General features: G+C 49.6%; 1 protein-coding gene across 7 annotated transcripts in view; it reads left to right on the top strand.

Moving 5' to 3' along the window:
• Inadl (InaD-like (Drosophila)) overlaps positions 1 to 21,422 on the top strand; it is a 228,732-nt gene that overhangs the window by 138,689 nt on the left and 68,621 nt on the right. For all 7 annotated transcript variants that reach the window (XM_005385344.2, XM_013514443.1, XM_013514444.1 and 4 more), the window contains 2 exons: positions 6,377 to 6,468; positions 20,069 to 20,135. In XM_005385344.2, coding sequence (XP_005385401.1) covers positions 6,377 to 6,468; positions 20,069 to 20,135 — 159 coding nt within the window. The remainder of the gene's footprint in view (positions 1 to 6,376; positions 6,469 to 20,068; positions 20,136 to 21,422) is intronic.

The following is a 21,422-nucleotide window of genomic DNA, read 5'->3' as shown; positions in this document are numbered from 1 at the left end:
TTTTTTTTTTTTTTTTGGTCTCCTTTCTGCCTAGTTTTTATTTCTTCTTTGCTACCTCACTTCCTCCACTGAGATTTTTTTCCCTTAATCTTGTGGGGTTGCAGAAGGCTGATGGTCCCTCTTCAGTCCAAGGAGGACGCTGACCTTGCTTAGCTAGGGACCAAAAGTCCCTGACCCGGAGGGACCTAAAGGAGACCAAGGAACCCTGTGCTCCATTCTTGAAGAACCATCTTCTCTGATAGCTAAGCAAAAGTCAAGATCCCCGCACTTTCCATGTCTCCTTAGCTGTCTTCATGGTTGCCAGGAAAAATGTCACTGAGGACCCTGAGGATGAAGTAAGCGATTTTCCCACCCTTTAAAATAAGTTTGCAGCTTCACTGACTCCTGGTAGAAAAAGACTTTTCAGGACGCGTCAGTAAGGAGACATGAGAAGGACTTACGCGAGAGCATACAGGACGCACACAAGAGCAGGTGCAGGTGCTCAGAGCAAGGCGCTCTATTCACTTCCTTGAAGTCTGTATTTTTCAAAATACATCTGGGTTTAAGATTAAAAAGAACATCTTCTTTTTTTTCCTAGTGCATGAATTTAGAAAGATCTGAGTCACATTTTCCATCACTCTGCCTTTGGAAAATGTTTTGATTTCATTGGTTTTGTTTGAGAGAAAATAAATCTCTCGTGCCTCGGCCTTGTAAATGAGTGTGACCCTTGAGGAATGAGGTACTGCACAAGAAACAGGTTCAGCTCCAGTTGAAGGGGCCCCGTGAGCTCTGCATCTGCACTGAGCCCTTGAAACCTACCTTTTGGCTAAGGGTCTTAAGAAGTTGCTGCTTCATGTATTTTTGTCTCTTTTTAAGAAAAGAATGAATGTAACACTTTTTAAGGACTCTCTATTCCTAATTGTGGCATTGTGTTTCCCACCAGTTTTAGTCCCCATCCCTGGGCTCAGCACCCCTTCCCCCTTTACTTCTCTGTCTGCAGACCCCAAGCTGTGGCTGTGTCTAGACCCCTCAAAGCTCCCAAGGTCATGGTGGGGCTTGTCGGAGGTGGCTGCATTAGGGGATGTGGTGCTGGGATTAAGGGTGCATGACTACTTAATGAGTCCACAGAGCGGTTTGGGTGTGGACAAAGGGGTATCCTGCCCTGGTGTGGGCGTGCACACCACACCTGCTGCATCTTTTCTCATTGCAGGTGTAGCAGGATAGACATTTTCATGCTTTAGTTTTTAGTCTTTTTAGGATAGACCCTTAACTATAGAATTACTAGACCAAAAGCTAACCTATAAAGTTATTCACCACTTTAAAAATGATTTGCTCTTTTTTCTGAATATGTGTTTTATTCAACAAAGAATTAATTAAAGAAAAAAGTTAAACTAGAAATTCTAATGTCTTGAAATGTGAAATTTAGAACATATGTGAAAGTAGAAAAAGGAGGAGGCTTGGAAAGGTGATCATCAGCAATTCAGTTAATGTGAATTTCAACTCAAATCTCTAATAATCATTACTTTCATAAGTCCTTTTGTTTAAAAAACACTGGCAAGGGTATTGTTGAGTTTAATAAATTATGACATGATGTTCAATCCTCAGGCGAATCTGTTACTTGAACTAAATTTTAATTTTTATATAATTAATTGTTTCAATCCTAGCTTCTTAATTAACTTTTACTTTAATTTGGAATGTCTTTTGAGTGGACTTAATTGAGCTGCTTTTCAGCAGAAATTTATATTCATGTTCAGTTGAACTGTGGAAAATTAAGAGTAGTTGAAAACCTACGGTCTCATGATATTTTTGAATAATTTTATTGAAACAAATCTCATTAAAGACCTCTAAAGTGAAAGTTTACACAGTATTAGGAAAGGATTTACATCCATTTGATTTGTTGAATCTTCACTGGACTAACCCTAATTCTCCTTCTGCTGCAAATTATAAAATACTGCAACAAGGACCCTCTTTCTTATACTTAGGGGACTTAGCCCGGGATGGGCTTTGCTTTCCCCAGTATATCAGTAGAAACCAAGCCACGAGGGAAAGTTCAGCACAATGAAATCCTGCAGTAATGCCGAGGCAGGCACTCTCTCTTGGGGCTGTTGTTGGAGCAGCTGTAATTTGGAAAGTCAGAAGCTCAAGAGAGAAACTAATTCACCCATGACATGCCTGCTGCTGCCCGCCCTGACTAGGGCCCATGGAGCTGAGACAGCAGCCACTGGTAACTGCCTAGAGCACTGGGGGCAGAGGCCTCTACGCGTGGGCCAAGTGTTTCAGTTTTTTTTAAACTAAAATCTCAGCACTCAGGTTTATTTGCAGCGGTGGATAAACAGGCTCGGGGTTGCAGTTTGGGCACCCATCTCTTGCAGGCTTGCGTCACTGACCAGGCTCTCAGGAGGCCCTCCTTGTCAGGAAGCAGAAAAGAAAGCCAACAACAACCAAGAAAACCAGAACTGACATCAAGAGCATCAACGTGCCCCGCCGCAGAGGACGCTTTTCCCTTTTCCTTTCACTCCTTGTGAAAGCCGAGCAAATTCCGAGAGTCTGAGGAGACCAGGAGGCGACCAAGCTGTGTCCCCTGCATGTGTAAATCAGATTGAGAGCTAGAAGGGCCTTGAGCTGTGTCTGGAGACTCCTCAACTGAAAGAGCAAAGTCAGGTCAAGTAATCATCCCAGGCCATGGGGCTGCTGTGAGTGCCATAAGCAGGAGGCCAAGCCGCAGGTGTGCATTTCTCCCAAGGCCCAGAAGTTGCTCTGCCTGCTTCCTTCGAGGCCCTTCCTGGTTTGCAGACAGCTTCCTTCCTGCTGTCATCTCAGGCGGTGATAGCACCAGCTCTGAGGACATCAGCCCCTGGGCTTCACTGCTGGTCCTACCTCAGCAACCCCCCTTCCTGGGGTTGGACTTCAGCAAAGGCAGGGTAGGGCGCATGCACTCGCAGTCCAGGACGCACAGTTCATCAGGAGCTGTGAGATGCCTCCTGGGATGAGGAGGGGGCTGCACCTGGGCCTTGGGGAATGGGGACTCCTGTCCTTGCCTCCACATGGCACACAGTGGCCGTCTCGGGGCACACAGTGAGCATGGGGAGAATGGTTCCCAGCGTCTCAGCTCTGACACAAAGCCTCCAGCCCAAGCCCAAGTGTCACAGCAGCTGGGCTGCCCCCATGGTAGCAGATGTTTGCGAAGAGAGTGTTGGAGGTACCATCGCTGCCTGGGAGAAGCAGCTGCTGGCTGTTGAGGGTACCCGTGGTTGCCGCACCTCTCTTCCGGCCAGGCTTTCTCGTCTCAGTAGTGTGGGGGCATGACAGACATGGGGTAGAGGCGTAGTTGATTTGGAGTTTATCCAGACCAGGTCACTCTGTAGAGGGGACATTACTGATAATTGGAAAAACACATATGGACAGGACTGTCTGGAAAATAAGGACCTATGGTTACGCTTGCATGGAGAGCTGCGGGCCCCGGCTCTGAGGTGACAGGTTGCCATCTGAGTGCATGGGGAAGCAGCAGTCAGGACTGAGGAGGCCACTCCTCACCACTGTGTGGTCACATCGGCGACAAGGGCATGCCTCCCTCTTGCCTTGTATCACAGTCCCCTTTGACAGGAGGAATGTGGGAAAAGGCACTCAGCCGTCCTACCCGAGTTCTGAAAGTGAACGGGCGCCAGTGTTTGTCCGGTGTCTGCAGAGTCTGAGTGGTCACTGGTGTTTGCCCCAAAATGAGATGTTAATGGTTTTCCTTTGGCTTGGGTCACAAAGGCTAAAATGTGGTCACTCTATATTTATACACTAAAAAGTTCGTGAGGGCCCATTGTTGTTCAGGGTGCAGTTCATTTGCACAGAGAGGAAAAGACAGTCTGTAGGACTCGTATTACACTGGGACTTTGAAACCCCAACAGCAGCTACTGAGCATTTCCTCTGGACTTATCTAGGGCCGTGGGTAGCCATGCCCAGCACCTTCTGTTCTTGCTCAGAGTTTGTGGAATAGCCATGTTTATAAAGACCACCTGCAGAAATCATCTGATTTTATTTTTTTAGGGGCACCATACTGTTACCACTGGGTGTGCCCCAGGATGACAGATTTCTTTTTAAAGTGGCTACTAGCTGAGTATGGTGGTGCACAACTATAATTCTAGTACTCAGGAGGCTGAGACAGGAGGATCACCATGAGTTTGATTTTGGGCTACACAGTGAGTTCAAGCCCAGCCTGCACTACATAGTAAGACCCTGTCTCGAAGACAAACAAGAAAAGGAAGCTGTTTCACCTTGGGCAAATTATTCAGCCTCAGAGTGTTAGTTTCATGATCTAGTTTGAGTAAATAATACCCAGGTTGTGCTGAGATTTAAATGAGGCACTGTTCGAGGCCAAGCATCACAGACTAAGTCCTCTGTAAACGGTGGCCGCTGCTGATCACAAATAACCCACAGACTTCAGGAGGTGTGGATGCTCTTAATCACCTGTGCTGTACTTGGAAGATGTCCCACATCTGTCCTTTAGTGAATAGTGTGCTCAGAAAACAGCTGCTTCTCAGTAATAGGATAAGTGGCAGTCTGAAGTGTGCGTAAAATGTTTCATAGTCTTCCTGTTTATTTACTGAATTTTCTCTGGAATGTGTTTTGCCTACGGATCAGGAAATATAAAACTGCCTACATAGTTGAAAGCTACCCGTGTTTCATTTCGATAGTGAAGTTGTTTTATATTAAGTAAGACTCACAAACACTTGCAGATTAAATAACACATTATTGAATAATCAGTGGACCACAGAAGAAAGCAGAGAAGAAAAAATACAGCTCCTGGAATCAAGTGACAACGGAAGCACAACGTGCCAGATCTGTGAGATACAGTGAAGACGGTTCTAAGAGGGACGTTTGCAGCCAAGAGTGCCCGCATGAAAAGAACAGAGCGTGTCCACATGAACAACCTAATGATGCTCCTCAAGGTCCTAGGAAAAGAAGAGCAATCCAAGTCTTAATTTAATAGAAGGAAAGAAATTATAAAGATCAGAATGGGAATTAATGAAATTGAGACTAAAAAAAATCAATACAAAGGATCAGTGATTCAAAGAGTTGGTACTTTGGAAGGATAGAGAAAATGGATAAGCCCTCAGCCAAGCTAAGCTCAAAAGGAAAGACAAACTTCCATCAGTGAAATTAGAAATGAAAATGGTGAAGTCACAGTCCACACCACTGAAATCCAAGAAACTGCTTCAGAAACTTACATTCTAGCACATCAGATGATGCCAGGACTCTAAAACTCATCAATGAAATGGAAAGTAGGTGCCCCACTCCATTTTGGAAGGGGGCACTGAGCCTCAAGGGCAGACGTGGTGTCACAGGTGTCTGTGAGGCCGGTGGTCGGGGTGAGCGGTGCAGCCCACGCATGCGCTGTGGCGGGCACAGCCGTGTCACTGTTCCTCACTGACAGTGGCACTGGACGCAAACCTGGCTTGGCCTTTTTAGGCAGAGAGGACGTGTCTCTCCATACAGTGGAACGTGGGACGCTCCTTCTGCTCAAGCGTTGCATCCATGTGCTTTCTCTTTATGACCATGGCAACAGCAGAGCTGCTACTTCACGTGCAACATTTCAGAGCCACCGGGCAGACAGATTGGGCGCTGACTGTCCAACGCTTCTGCCCCTTTCTCTGCCTCGCCCGGAGGGCTCGGAGCTGTCCTGGCAACAAAGCACGGCACCAGGCCACCGTGAGGCAGGGAGAGCAGTACAGATAAGTGTCATTGCACGAAATGGGAGAATAATGACAGCTACCCCCACCCTGGGGAAACCAAGAGGGAAAAACTCCAATCCAGTGTTTTTAGATCATATTTTGTTGAAGCAAATCAAGTTAAAAACCCCACCACATCTTGGACACAAGGAGATGGCTTACTGATGGTCTACCGAAAGGGTTTCTCTGCAGCATCTAAAATTTGACTTCAAACAGTATCATACTTACCTCCTCCAGGTAACAAAATTGGTGCTGCGCGATAACTTCGTCCTATGTACGGAACCCTGTTCACCCGGCCCTGCAGAGCATGGCAAATACTGCGCCTTGGTCTGTTTTCTACATTTTTTTAGGATTTTGGGGAACCTGTAGGAAATGAAGTCTTTACCATAAAGCCTTTGCACTGAGCTCAGCTAGCTCTCTTAGAGCAAAAGGGTCAAGGACCAAGTTTGAGATTTTTCATGTCAGCTTAGAGTTAGTGTTTGTGTCTGTTACTACAGAGAATATTCTCATTTTAGCACGAGTGAGTCCTGCATATGCACACTTAAAAATGAGTAGACTTTCCTGTTTAATTCCAAGTATCCACATATGTGCTGTATTCATATATAAGCATACACACTTATGTTTATATGTAAATATGCATACTGCATTTTTACAAGTGAATTTTCTTTTCTCCCAAACAGATAAACAATCAGGTCCTGTATGGAAGAAGCCATCAAAACGCGTCTGCCATCATCAAGATGGCCCCATCCAGAGTGAAGCTGGTTTTCATCAGGTGAGACAGGCAGGGCTGGTTTCCTAATATCTCTGTTGTCATCTGGAGATCTTATTATTGGTTCAGAAGTATTTCAGTTTTGGTTTGTGTGGTGGATTGATAACTGGTGGTCAACTTATAACACCCAGCTGAACTGAGTGAGCGTGGTGCTGGGTGTGGGAGGCTCACTGGAGGATTATTGCCAGCAGCATAAGAGGCAGAACTGGAAAAGAAGAAATGAGGCTGTTGGGAGCTGAGAGAAGCTGTAGGAGCTGTTGATTCTCTTGGAGGAGCTTGTCAAGCTGGCTTTCCTGATGAACTTGGCTGTTCCCATTGTCCAAGGAGCTTGGGATCTTGTCACTGAGAATGGCTTTGGTTCACTTTGGGGGAGCTCTGGTCCTCATTTTGAGCATCTCTTCCTGGCTCTGGAGGGGAAGATGGTGCACTGTTCAATGTCCTGTATTAAATTGTTCCCCCTTGCAGAACCCCAGACTACAATAGTAGGTCTAACAAAATCATTGTCTGTTCCAAAAATACATTTTCCTTTCCTGATTACCACTTGAAGAAAATGTAGATCCTTTTGATTATGGTTTTTTCTGTTGTATATTTTGTGTTTCGCGTGGTAGCTGAGGTCAGTATCTACATTTCAGTTATCAGCAGCTCTCCCTGGCTGTTATCTGTGCATAAATATAATAGACCAACCCCATTGCTCTGCTCGGGACTCTTGCTGGCCAGGACTGTCTTCCTCAAAGAATAGGCAGGAAAACAGAGCCAGAAAAGTTAGAGGAGCTCCTTGCTAGCATGCTGGTCAGGGTGGGGAGGGAGCTCTTCTGGGTTCTGGCTCCACCCTGCCCCTCCTGCTCAGGGGCTGAGCCCTGGGGCACCCAGGCCTGGCCAGAGTTGGAAATCTGTGCCCTGGTGTAGCCAGAGGAACAGGATAGTTCTCTGTTGACTGAAATGACAGACAAATCTGGATTATTGTTAGGAGATGGAAGAGTCCCATTTGTTACATGTTGCTGGGCTTCTTTTCCCTCTAAGCCTGTTAGCATCTGTAGAATGGGGAGAGTAAAGAACCTATCTCATTCATTGTGATTCTAAAAATTTTTAAATGATCAGCACAGTATTCAACATGGAGCAGGGCTGGAGAACGTTCGGTGTAGATGTGATGGAGACTATTCCTCCCCTTCTTATTCATCACTGTCAGAGCAGCCTGGTCATCCCCACGGACAGCGGATCGGGCAGCGCTACCTGGCCCAGCACTAATGTGGTTGAATTTTCCTCCTCGAATCTTTTTTCCACCTCACCTGCTGTTGCTGACTGTCTCCCAAAGCATTTCTACGTGCCGCCCTTTTTCTTTCTACCTAGTGCCTCTTCCTGCCTTTCTAGTTTTTTACTCACATTTCCAAAGGAGGAAACTTTCTTCCTTCTTGTCCATTACCCTAGGGGCAGGACCAAAATCAGTACACGGAAATCAGCAGTGTTCCTGTAATGGACACACTGAGCAAGAAATCAGGAAAACAGTCTCATTCACAATAGCCGCAAACCAAAATTAAATACCTAGGACTCAGCCTGACCAAGGAGGCGAAGGCCTTAATGATGGAAACTAGAATTCTGAAGAAAGAGACAAGCAGGCATGAGGTGGAAGATCATCCCCTGTTCCTGGATGGGCAGAATCAGTACCATTAAAATGGCCATATTGCCAACACTGATCTACAGATTTAACACACTTCTTATTAAAACACTGTCTTAGTTACTTGCTTGTGGCTGGGACAGAATACCCAACACCCAAAGTTAAAGAGGAAAGGTTGATTTAGTTCACAGTTTGTAGAAGTTTCAGTTTACAGCTGGCTCCAAGGCAGCGTGGTGTGGCAGAGGGGCATCACAGAGGAGAAATAGCTCATGGCAGCCAGAGGGCAGCAACACCACAAAGCGAAGAAGCAAGTCCAAGGGACCTTAGCCGCTTCCTTCTGCCCCTTTCATATATACCGGGCTTAGGGCAGGTGCCAAAGCAATTGATGGACTGGTTTAGTAATCACACATCCTTAATCCCAGCATCACATACCCTAGAGCCAGCCACCTCTGAAAAGCCCCACCTTAACACAAGCCATAACAAATACCAACAACATCCTTCACTGAGCTAGAAAAAAACAACCCTAAAATTGACATGGAACCAGAAGAAACCCAGAAAAGTCAAAACAATCCTGAGCAAAAGAGCAAAGCAGGAGGCACCACAGTTATATGCCAAGCTACAGTGACAAAAACAGCAGGTACTGGCACAAACCAGACATGTGGATCAATCAGTGGAACAGAGAGAGGGAAAAGAATGATCCCCAGCCATCTGACCCTGGACCAAGGGCCCAGAAACATCGGAGGAACGTGAGCCTCAGCCCAGTGTCCCGGGAAAGCTGCTCACCCACATGCAGAAGGTGGGAACTGGAGCTGGGTCTCTCGCCCTGTACTAACATCAAGTCCAAAGAGAGTGAAGTCTCATGGATAATAACAGCAAGGTTGGAATGCTGGAAGACAATACTAAGAATCAACACATGGGATTGCATCAAGTTAAAAAGCTGCACAGCAAAGGAAACAACCAGCGGAGTGAAGAGACAACTACAGAAAGGGAACAGCTCGTCACCTGCTCTCCAGTTAGAGGGCTAATGACTGGAATAGATAAAGAACTCAGCAAACTGACTTCCCTCAAACAATGGTCCGATCCAACAATGGGCAAATGAACAGAGGGACCGCTTCTCAAAAGAAGAAGTGCCAGTGGGCAGTAGGTGTGGGAAAAGGCACTCAGTATCTGCAGCCACCAGGGAAATGAAAGCCAAAACCACTCGGAGTCAGTCAGGTCCCAGTCACAAAAAACAGCAAATGCTGGCAGGGCAGGGTGGTGGCTGGAATGCACACCAGCGTAATTACCGTGGAAATCCATACGGAGAGTCCTCAAAAGCTAAAACAGGGAATTCCGTATGACCCGGCCGTGGCCCTGTGAGTATGTCCCCAAAGGGCTTAGGACAGCGATCCACACACCCCCATTTACAGCGGCCGCTCTCTGGAGGCAGCCTCAATGTCCTCAGCAGACGGACAGGTCCAGAAATGGTGGCTCAAAGGATGCAGCACTGTGCACCCTGAGGATGAAATCGCAAGGCTGTAATTTAAGTGAAGCCAGACATAGGAGGTTAAATATCTCAGTTTCCCTTATGCAAGAAACCTGAAACTCATAAGTAACAGTAACAAAGGACAAGTGGTGGGAGACAAAGAGGCGGACTTGCTGGAGGTGGACAGGGCTGGGGGAGAAGGGAAGGTGAGGTGTCCTCCAAGTGGATGTAGCTGTCTATTGCAGAATGCACCAATAAACGCAGTAATTGAAATCTGAAGCGCTCTGGCCCGTGCCGGCTTACGCCTGGGTGTTCGCTGCTGGGCTTCCAGTTCACACCTGATGGCCTGTGCGTGTTGACTGCTGTCAAGTATTTCTCTCTCTCAGCTAACTGTCTACTTCATTACTCATCTCAGGACCTCTTACAACCTCTGCCTTGGGTATTACCATTCTTGGACTAGTGTAAAAACCTTGATCTTGCCTATTGGGGGACCAAATCCTGGAACAATTAAAAATTGCTTTGTCTGGGAGGTAAGGCATGAAGATCCCAAACTTGAGCTTGGGTGACTTGTTAATTTAGTGAGACCCTGTCAGAAATTAAAAAGCAGTCTTTAAAGGGGCTGGGGCTATGGCTTAGTGTGGCATTCTGGGGTGCAATCTCTAGAACCACCAAAAAAAAAAGCACTGCCAAGTTTGAGGAAGCAACAGTTCAGTCCTCTCAGAGCCTTGGTTGTGGTCACACATGCAGACTCTGCACAAGCACAAGTCTGTGTGTCACTTGTACCTGTAATTTCTTCACAGTTCTGCTAGCAAAATATCTTCCATTAGTTGAAATTACTCATTCCTACCTGTTCGTTATTCAGAAATTCTTGGTTTTTGTACCGTGGCAGCTCTTTTCCAAATTCATTGGCAATTTAAAAATGGGATTGGCCACAGGCCTTGGAATATGATGAACAGTAATCTCAGAAAGCTGCTAAAACACATTGCAGGCAGAAGTTTAATAACTGAGGCCGTCAGTCTGTGGTGACTCATTCATGTGGTTGTGTTCTTGTCGTACTTCGGTGCCTATGTCCACCCCTGTAGGCATTGATCTGTAATTTGTGGGGGTCAGAGGGTCATTAGTGCAAACTAGCGAGTAGCTGATAGGTGCATAATCTCCTTCCTCCTTTTCTTTTCACATTGTTAGACTTTGGACAGTCCTGTAAATCGTCCTCCACACATACAGAATTGCATGCAGTACATCATCAGCCCTGCATCATCAGGGTTATATCACAGCCTGGGCTCTTGTCAGGGGCTAAACACTGGGTTCCGAGGTATAACTGGGCACCAGCCCCTCCACAAGGGCAGAGCCATCTGAGTGCAAGGAGGGTTCTGTTCCCACGGTGGAGAAGGACTCGCCAAATTGGACAGTGCAGAGAAGCAAAGAGAGTAATGGTGATGCCTTTGGCTCCTGCCATACCTTCTTCACTGTGGAAAATTAAGCGTCATGTGTAACAGCTCACTCTGCATTACTTAATTACGTGTGGAAAATGTGCACCATGTAAAAACTCCCAGGGCAAAGGGAACTAAATGAAACTGAGACCTGGGAGAGATTTAGTGCTGGCTGCCAGGCCCTGTGGAGGAGAACTGAGCTGGCCTGGAACCCAGCTTATGGTATTGATGGCAAATACATCCTGTTTCTGTAATTAAAAATATAAGATGGGCTGTTGTCCTCAGCTACATCGCTCAAAATGATGCTGACTTGAAATTCACGTGGCTGTGAGAGTCACCTCGCTCGCGTGCTGTGTTTAAATCCCTTCTCTCTTCCTGACTCAGCAGGTCTGGCTCTGATGAATAGGAGAGGAATAGACTGTGTGCTTGGCCAGGGCTTCGCAGCATTGGTCTTCTACTCTCTAGCTGAGACCGGCGCCTGCTGTGCTGGCGCCACAGTGCAGCCCTTCCCCCAGGACCGGGGGCATCCACTCCCAGCGGAGTCTTGGGCCGTGGGAAGGTGTCACAGAGCAAGGCCCTTCCAGAGTCCCCATGCGGGAGCAAACCCAGCCTCCAGTGCAGGAGGTGCCACAGCACGGAACCCAAGTGTGGGGGCCGCAGCCCTCCTCAGGGAAGGTCAGGGGGTGGCACAACAGGCGTGTGGGCACTTCACGTTTGTTAGGAAGCATCTTCCTGACTCTTGTGGACCAGTAAAGGTGCAGCACCCCCCAAGTGCAGAATAGAACATCACCCATGGTGCACGGGGCAACCTGGTCCCTCCGGGCTCCACCCCACTGGGTGGCCAGGGCCAGCCTTCATTCCATTCTGAGATGCTAACGGGACTTGTTTCCTGTATAGCACTCCCGCCTAAATAATAACTTAAATCACTGATTAACTCCAGTTTGTAAGCAGGATTTGTCAGCATGGTGCCTCAAGAGTATGGTGGCATTACCAGCATTGTGTGTGGGTCTAGTGAGACTCGGATGTAGACCTGCAGGGAAGTCCTGGTCCCAACACTCTGGAGGTGTCGCACGCTTCTCCGTTCCGACTCCACTCAGCCGGGCATTTCTGGAGTCACCGTAAGCCTGCAGCGCTTACGGCTCATGTGCATAGTACCTGTAAGTTCTCCTCTGTGAGGCGATTCTGGCCACCGTGATCTGGCCAGATATTTCATGGAGTCATTCATGGATCGGAATCCAGAAAATTAAAGTGTGTAACCAAAAGCCAAGCCTGCCTTCTTTTCCTTTCCTGTACCCTTTATTCCTGTCCCCTTCTCTCCTTCTTTCTCTTTGGGGTGCTGGAGGGCAAACCCAGGGCCTTCACATGCTGGGCAGCCACTGTACCACTGAGCTGCACCTCCAACCCTGACTTCTCTTGACTGGTTTATAAAGTATCTGAAAATCAGGCTCAGTTCCAGGAGATGACAGGTGACTTCCTCTGCAACTCCCGTTCTCAGGCAGCACCAGCACATGTTCATGGGAATGGCGGCCGTGTTTCTCTCGCTCCTGTGGAGCACGCCTGCTTGGCACAGGCAGCAGGGGACGATGGGGCATTTCATCTTCCTTGCTGATCAGTACTCAGACTCTGGGGCTGTGGGGATCATGCCACACAGAGCGTTCGCCTGTGTGCACGACCGGGCTTTGATCCCTGGCCCTGCATGCACAGTAAATTCATAGGTCAACTTAGCTTTGCCCCGCCGGATGCTGTGTCTCGTTTAGTGCACTTTCCACAACACACACAAACACACACACACACAGGGACAGCAGTGACCCCCACACACACACACACACACACACACACACATCACAGCGACAGCAGTGACCCCAGGTGCTGTCTCCCTGAGCTCAGAACTGGAAGCGAGGAGAAGGACCACATGTCTGAGAACGGTATCTCCCCGCTGAGGTCCGTGTTCCTGCTGTGGCTTCCTTCTGCTTCCTGCTTCCTGCTCCCTGGACTCTCAGTTCCTGGCTGTCCCAGGCCTGTCCTGTGGTCTTTATATCCATCACAGGAGCTCCCAGCATCCCCTTTGCTGAAGTTGACCCAATTCATTCCCCCTGTTTGCTGCCAGCAGATCCTAACCTGCAGGAAGGGTGGCGGCAGCGGAGCTGTCCTGCCCGCTGTGCCTTCTCGTGTTGCATGCAGCTGTGACCCTTTGGCCTCCATTCTCGAAGCTGTCATCTTCCAAATGTCTTTGGCGAGCTTGCGGCCCCTGGAGCTGTCCAGGCAGGGGTCTCCTGTCCATCGCCAACCCTTTCTGGGCTTTCCTGAGATCACTGTGACCGTCACAGGGGGTCAGGCAAAACTTAGCGCATGCCTGTCCCTGACAGGGACAGCGTCACCTCCCAGCAGATAGATGGCTGTGTTTAGAGCTGGCCGAGTGACCCTCCGGGCTTTGCCAGCCGGGACCAAGAGGGGAGCGCAGCCGCCAGAACCCACTGTAGCGTCCTGTACAGGGCAAGTGGCTGAGAAGTGGCTCAGCGGCCGCTGCCCCATCAAGCCCTCCTGCCACCTGTGGGGCCAAGTGCCAAATGCGCAGGCTTTACTGACAAGGTGTGGGGACCACCTATGTGGATGCAGGGGCCCCAACAGCCCCTGGGGACACTGTCCGGGATGCTGAGTAAATAGAGTCCCACTGTCCTTGACTCTGCTTCAGATCTGCACACCCAGCTGCTTAGGTGGCCTCTTCCTTCTGCATTGCCTGCAGCCTTTCTCAGAGCACATCTGTTCGCAAGGTAACTTTGCTTTATTTTAGGGTAGGCCTGGGTCACTCACCTGAGTGTTAATTCAGTGTCACATTCCGACTGGAAAGTGTACTTTATTTCTGCCCTCCAGTGTCTCATATCTCTAAATTTAGAGCAATCGGGAAGTAACATTCAGGCCTTGGGTGTATGTGCTCGCGTGCTCCCCCATACCCGCCGTCTGTGCAAAGCCCACAGTGCATCCGAGCTGCGCTGTCTGTGAGGTGGTTGTTGTACTCTTATAGCAAAGGGCGCAAAAGAATTAAACCAACCTGCTCGGCAGTGGAGGCTGAGTTCCGGCCCAGAACTTCTGCTTCAAGTGCAAGTCCTGTTTTGCTGGCAGAGAGTAAGATCTGATGGCTGTGTATGAGGCAGGACCAGCAAGTCCTAGCAACAGTCGTGATTTTAGATGCTGCCCTAAGTAAGTCAGGCATATTTCCATCCCATTTTACTTTTTGTTCCTGTTCAGTTATTTTTTTAAACTGAAACATGCATAATAGAACGTGTGTCATCCTCACTGTTCCAGTCGTGCCGACACACACCACTGGGCCTGAGTCCCCCCACTGTCGGGGGATCTCTCGTCTTCCCACCCTGAGCCTCTGCGTCCGCCACCCTCTCCCTCTGATGGGCAGAGCCATGCTGTCTATGGCCTTTTCTCCCCAACCCCCAGGTAACCAGGGCACTCTGCCCCTGAGCTGCTCCTCTGGACCTTTTTAATTTTCATTTTGAGCCAGGGTCTTGCTGAGTTGCCCAGGTGGCCTCACACTTGCAGCCTTCCTGCCCCAGCCCGCCCCCCGAGTAGCTGCACCACCACTCTGGGCCAGTATTTGTACTTTTCCAGCGGGCTTCTTTCCCTTCGCATGGTTTCATGGTCCATCCAAGTTGCAGCGCGTGTCAGAACAGCCTTCCTCCACGCCAGGTGGTGTTCCGTGTTTGTGCACCTCCTTTTTCTGTTCATCCGTCCACCCACAAGCCCTTGCATTGCTTCTGCCTTTTGGCTGGTGTGAGTAAAGCTGCCGTGGCTGTGGGTGTGTGATGTCTCTCTGGAGACCCTGCTTTGAGTTCTAGCTGTAGATCCATGAGTAAAATTGAGTCATATGGTGTCACAGCTGTGTCTGGATGTCCCCCAAAGCCTCGTGCGGGCACAGATGGGGCTGTGCAGAGGTGCTGGATCTTAGAGTGTGTGATGGCCGCTGGGGTCAGGGGTGTGATAACTAAAGCAGTCCACTCATTGGCTTGCACAGCGCTGGGTGTGAGTAGTGGGCAGACTCGCCCTGGGTGCCTGTCTCAGAATAAAAACTGAGGAAAAAGCACATGGACGTGGCGCAGCAGAAAGGCCCTGGGCTCAGCCCCTAGTGCTTGGGCAGGTGGAGGTAGCTGAGGTTCTGGGAAATAAAACTGCAGGTGTCAGGGCTCTTGTGATCAGGGCAGGCCTTACCTGAAGCTCTTCCCTTAAAGTACCAAGCCCCACAGACCAGTCCTGGGAGAAACTCACCCTATTCAGAGTTTGTAAAGCAGGAGAGAGAATCTCGGGCTGTTCTCAGTATTCTCACTCATTCACATTGCATGTTTTGTGCTTCTTTAAACAAGGATGAGTGTATTTTTATTACAAAGCAGAATTGAAATCAGAGTGCAAAATGTATTTGCCATAGATATTGTATTGGGCAGGCTTCCCTAGAAAGACAGAATTGACGAAAATACAGAGATCAGAAGCAGGAGAGCCCAAAGTGACCAGGGAGAACTAGAGCATTAGCAGCTGCTCACCCAAGAAGCTTGAAGCCATAGAAAAGAAGGACCAAGGATGTAGCACCAGCCTGAGACCCATGGCTGGGAGCTCCCTGTGGTCTGGTGTGAGTCCCCTCTGGAGGCTGAAGAGGCCGAGTCCTCTGTGCACAGGCGACGGCCACAAAAGACGCAGCCACTCAAGCAGGATGGGGCAGAATGCAGGATAATTCCTCTTCCTCCCATTCATTCCACCTGGGCTAGGAACCTATTGGATGGTGTGCCACAGTTGGGGTGGGGTCCCCTGGCTTTTGGCACACATGCCAGTCATCTCTGGAGACACCCAGCGGCATGTCCAGCACTGAACTGCTGTACTACTTGGCTGGGCGTCCCTTACCCTGGTCAAGTTGATAATCATGCTTAGCAGTGACAAATACAAATATATTTTGCAAACAAGGAACTGGACTGGCAGTGTTTTGAGCATCTTCTTGGAGAAAAGCTACGCCGCTGCATGTGGGTAGTAAGCCTGTGAGTGTAGTTGCTGGTTACTTACCACCACCCTCACTAGCTGCTGAATCATCTCTGCTAGTTACTTCCTCCTTGCTGAGCCGCAGTACTCAACACCAGCAACTTAAAGGAGAGGTTTACTTTGGTTCACGGTTTCAGTCCTTGGTTGGCAGGCTTAGACACAGGCTTAAAGGTGGTGGTGGAAGGGCCTAGGTTGAGGACATCTGCTCACACCATGGTGGAAACAGAGAGAGAGAGAGAGAGAGAGAGAGAGAGAGAGAAAAGAGGGAGGAACCAGGGACAAGAATGCACCCTTCCCGTCCCACCCCACTGACCCAGCTTGTCAGACCAGCCCACCTCCTAGCAGCACTTCTGCTGTAGCAGCCCCTATGGTTCAACCCTCTTCCAGGAGCCCCACCCATGAATGTGTGAGGCTCTGAAGGCATCTAGATCAAACCACAGCATCATCAAAGCCAGGAATCGTGTTTCATTCATTTTTCCATCCATAATATAAACATTTGCTAAATAAATATATACACTCAAAGTAAAATGAGAGCTATATTGTTGAGTTTCAGCCAGTTAAACTCGAGCCAGCTTAACTTACAAGAAGAATATCTTATAAGAATGCAAGGGTGTCTTTCAGAAAGAGCCATACAACTAAGACTGAAGAGAAGGCACCAGGGCGGCTTCAGAGCACACATGTAGCCCTGGGCATTTTGATTAGCAGTGCCCTGAGCGCTGTGGCTCTGTCCTCACCTGAGTCCCAGGGAGAGAGAAATTGGGCCAAGCTGAGACAGGAGTCTGCTGCTCCATCCACTCTGGCTGCAGCTGGGCTGTTTGTGTCCTCTGGTTAGACGGAGGGTCCACTGGGGACTGGCTATGAGCCAGGCAGGCACCCAAGCACTGTCCTCACACACGGCAGCGCTGACTGCTGGCTGCATATTGCTACTGAGTCCTGGAAGCAGCTGGGACAGCACACAGCAGGGTCTGAGAGCCCTGCTGTCCTCTCCTGCTGCATTAAGATCACGTTCCTTCACAGCATCGTAGAACTTGGGCTCTCTTGCTAGGTGCCCAGTGCCAAGCTGGGGACACAGAAGGAAGATCCGATCCTGGTGCTTGGAGGAGGAGGAAGAAGTGGTCTTCACAGAGCATGGCTAGTCCAGCGACAAGGACAGTGGTCCCTGCCCCTCACCCAGGTCTCAGTGACCCACGACATCAGTTTCCCAAGGGTACCACTGTGAAAATGTTAATATTTATCCTGGCTCTTTCAAGAGAGAGAAACCACATGCGTATGTTTCATTACAGCCGATGGTTATCATTATTCCACTTCATTAGTGATTACTATTGTTAGGTGTAGGCTTTGGCATTCTGGTCTCAGGTGTCCGCTGGGTCTTTGACTGGAGACCACTGTACCCCACACAGAGCTCCATCATCTGGAAATAACTCTCACCCTGTCGGTGCAAGCAGTACTCTGTCAGTCACCTTCTCGTCACTGGGACAGAATGCCTGGCTCCCTCAACTGAAAGCAGAGGTGTTTTGGTTTGCTGCTTAATCCGAAGTCCACAGGTCCAAGGCAGAATGTGGCAGGCAGAGGACGCAGTCCCGAGAGCGGCTAACTTCCTGGGAGCCACAAGGGCAGTGCTGAATGGGGGAGGGGTGGGATTGGGGGGCGTGCTCACAGGCCACGCCCAGCGACCCCTGCCAGCCCCGCCCCCCAGCGGCACGTGCGGCTGTGAACTTGCGTTGCACCCACGAGCTCATCGCCTGCCCTGAGCACGTGAGTTTGGGGACAGTTCGAGATCCACACCCTTGGTCTCACCCAGAGCTCTTAAGGAAGATCATAAAAACACCAGCCGTTCTCCACTGTGCTGTGAGGGGCCCCAGTGCCTAAGAGGGGTAATTTCCTGAAAAGGAGAGATTAATCATAAAGCAAACATTTTTCATCCCTTCCTGAAAGTGCCGGGCACGAGGGTCAGGGTGCCCAGGCCACCAGCTTGTCTGGGCGCTCCCCCCGCTGCCCCCCGCCGTCCCCTCTCTCTGAAACTGAGGCTTGATGTCTCAGTGTGCAAACAATCACTAGTGTGAGGACTGTGAAGGATTACCAGCGGTAACTTCTCGCGGTAGCCTTCTTCTCTCCACTGGGACTAATTGCGGGTTTTCCATTATGTGAGGTTAACACTGGAGTCGTACTAACCTGGGGAAACATTAAATTTTAAAGGGCCAACTTGGCTGGTGTGAGCCCACTTGGCCCAGTTGGTCATGATCCTCAGCAAGAATGCGTCAGTGCTGGTGGCCTTTGCAAGGGATCTCAAAAACATCTGCCTAATTTCTACCATGAGTGTCGGACCCGGAGCAGGTGCAGGAGACACTGAGGCGGGAGCTCCCCCTGGGAGACGTGACTGCTCCCCCGGAAGCTGACTGCACTGGGTGTGAGCGGGTGCTGAGGTGCAGACCGTGGCCCTGCGACACCTGTGCTTAGCGAGACAGCCTGCTCGAGGCATCTGAGATGCTCTCAGAAGAAACAGGTCCGTTCCTCGTGCTCCGCGGCACTTTAGGTCTGAGGGTTCCCATTTGTTTTGGTTTGGCTCGTGACAGTCCAAGGGGGACAAGGCGAAAAGTGGCACCTGGGCTTCATTTCTTCATGCTCTGCCCCTTCCTGTGGAGGACTTACACCCACCCAGAACTCCTTAGTCCAGCCCGCTTTCCAGTAGCAACCGGGAACTGAGAAGTGATTTTCCCAGAGCCCCACAGCTGACGAGTGGGTTTCTCCCACTGAACAACACCACAGGCTTGTCCGGTGCAGGAGGAGGTGAAGCCCGGCTGGGAGAGACCGGCTGTGGCGTCAGGGCCGAAATAACTCTCAGAGTGCAGGGCAGGCAGGGGAGATGGAACAGGGTGCCCCTCCTTAGCTCAGGACAGGCCAGAGAGTAGAAGGACTTCAGATGTGTTTCAAGGGTAAAATCGTGAGCCCTGCTGATGGTCATCAGTGCAGCTGGGAACAAGAGGTTTCGGGCATGGCTGAGAATCACTGACTGACAGTAGGCAGCTGTTGCCCGTGTCCACTCAGGTGGGAGCAGTGAGGCCATGGAAAAGCTCAGTCTTTCTTTGTTCTGAGGTGCTCCTAAGACACCTAGTGGAGGCCGGAGGTAGGAGTTAGAAATGCAGATCCCAAAGCCAAAAGACTGGGTTACCATGGGAGCGGAGAAGGAGGAGTACATAGACAGGCTGTGAACTCGAGCGGTGACTGCCCCTGGTGCAGCTGGGCATGAGTAGAATAGTTGGGCATCTTGAGTTGAGGTGTTAAGTGACAAATCGGGGTGACGCAGGCAGAGGAGCTATCATCCAGTAAGAGGTGAAATGGGGGACCCCGAACGCCCACCCGTCAGACAGAAGCTCGTCTGACTACGCCGCGCAGGTGGAGTGAGGGTGGCAAAGTCGGGGGGGGGCGGGTTTTGTTGTGCTAGGGATCACACAGGCTAGGCAAGCTCTCCATCCCTGAGCCTGAGCCAGGTCCCCAGCCCTTACATCTTAGGTGTTCGATACCAGCAAGAAGCACCTCAGAGGGCTCCCTTAGGAGTTGCTGAGTGCTCATTGCCGTGGTGAAGGGGTGCCCTAGGGCAGTGAGGCAGCATGAAGCACCCATCACTCCCCCACACCCACGTGGCCTGTCCTCAGCGCCCCACAATCCACACGTACCACATGAGGACCCAGGGAGAAGGCTGGGACCTTCCCAGTTCCAGGAGCCAAGCGCTGTGGAGGTAACTGTGGACTGCAGGTCACTTATACCTGCATGGAAATGCACACCACACGGAACAGACACCCTCCCACTCCCCCAGGTGGCCCTGGCTCTCCTGCAGGGCCGGCTGCTGCCCTGTCTGTGCCCTGTCCTGGGGTGGTACCCGAGTGGCCCTCAAAAAGTGGCTCTCTTCAAGTCAAGCAGCTTTACATGCTTGGAAGCCCCATATTTAGATGTCTTTGGTTCATTGGTGCTGTGTGACCATTTTCACCAAAGCGCTCAGGTGGCACTGGTTACCCGAGCTGAGACCCTGGCATTACCTAGTCCTGATCCTGCATGTTTTCCCATTCACAGAAATGAAGACGCCGTCCACCAGATGGCTGTGCCCCCGCTGCCGTTCAGCTCCCCGTCTTCCGCCGAGGTAAGCGTGCTCTGAATTAGCTGCCAGTGCGCTCCGCGGGTTGGCCATGGTCATTTCCCCCGGGTCTGACATTTCTGATTTCCAAACACTCAGTGTCTTTTAACTGGAAGACCTCCCTGACTGTGAGCAAAAGTATTCGAGGCATTGGTGTGAACGAGCAACATAAATCAGTGTTAAACCAACCCGTGAGGACCTAAGCACAAGAGTGTTACCTTCCCAAAGCTGCTTATGTCTCAAGATGTATAGTTTCGTCTTCATTGTGCATTTCAGAAGTTACTAGAAAACTGTTCATTCTATGACTGAGTGATATCCCTTTTGCTGTTTCAGGTATTTTAGTACTTGTGATTGTAGTGTCTTTAAATAGTTACTTTCATCAGTTAGTGAAGAAACTACTAGAATGACAGGATTGCTGTAATATTGGTCAGCTTCTAAGCTTGTAGACAGGAGAGCAGGAGAGGGAGAGACAGACAGAGACAGAGAAACGGGATGAGAGAGATTACTGCCCAGCTCAAGTACCCTTTATCTGAAGTGCTTGGAGCAGAAGCGTGTCAGAGTTTGGAACACTTGCATGCACATGATGAGGGCTGTGGGGACAGGACCCAGCGCCATCGTGAAACCCACCTGTTTCTGTCACTCGAGACCCAGGTGGGGCTTTGCATTTGGGCCGACAGTGCTTGCTCAGAAAGTCCTGGGTTGTGGGGCACTGTGCCTTTGGGGTTGGACTGATCACCCTGAATAACCACCTTGTCTCCTGCACTGAGGAGACATTCTCTTCACATATTTTATTTCTTGAATTGTTTTTAATTCCAAAAAGAAATGCGCACTTATTTTAAATTAAATAATACAAAATTATTAGAAGAAAGACGAATTTTTTTCTCTGCTACTGAGTGCTTTTTGTTTAGGATCTTCCCACATATTTTCTTTGCTTTTACAAACTTAGATATGTATAATTTTGTATGTCATGAACCTGGCTGTGTGGTGCACATTCATTCTCATCTCTCACCCCTAAGTTTTCAAAACACAACACACAAGCTGTGTCTCACACACCAGCCTGGACACTGGAGGAGCGATTGTGAGGAGACGCGGAGGCTGCTGCCTGAGGTCCAGCTTGCGTTCTAGTGAGGAGAAAATGATAAATTAAGAAATAAACCAAAATAAAACCAAGAAAAAGTTCCAGACACCTGTCATTGCAGCACTCGGGAGGCTGAGGCAGAAGGATTGCTGAGTTCAAGGCCAGCCTGGGCTACATAGTGAGACCCTGTCCCAAAAAAACAAAAGAAAGGAAGG

This window comes from Chinchilla lanigera, unplaced genomic scaffold (assembly GCF_000276665.1).
Source record: "Chinchilla lanigera isolate Chin_1 unplaced genomic scaffold, ChiLan1.0 scaffold00022, whole genome shotgun sequence".
Lineage (NCBI taxonomy): Eukaryota > Metazoa > Chordata > Mammalia > Rodentia > Chinchillidae > Chinchilla > Chinchilla lanigera.
The sequence above is the reverse complement of the archived record's forward strand: the minus strand, read 5'-3'. Positions and strand labels throughout refer to the sequence as shown.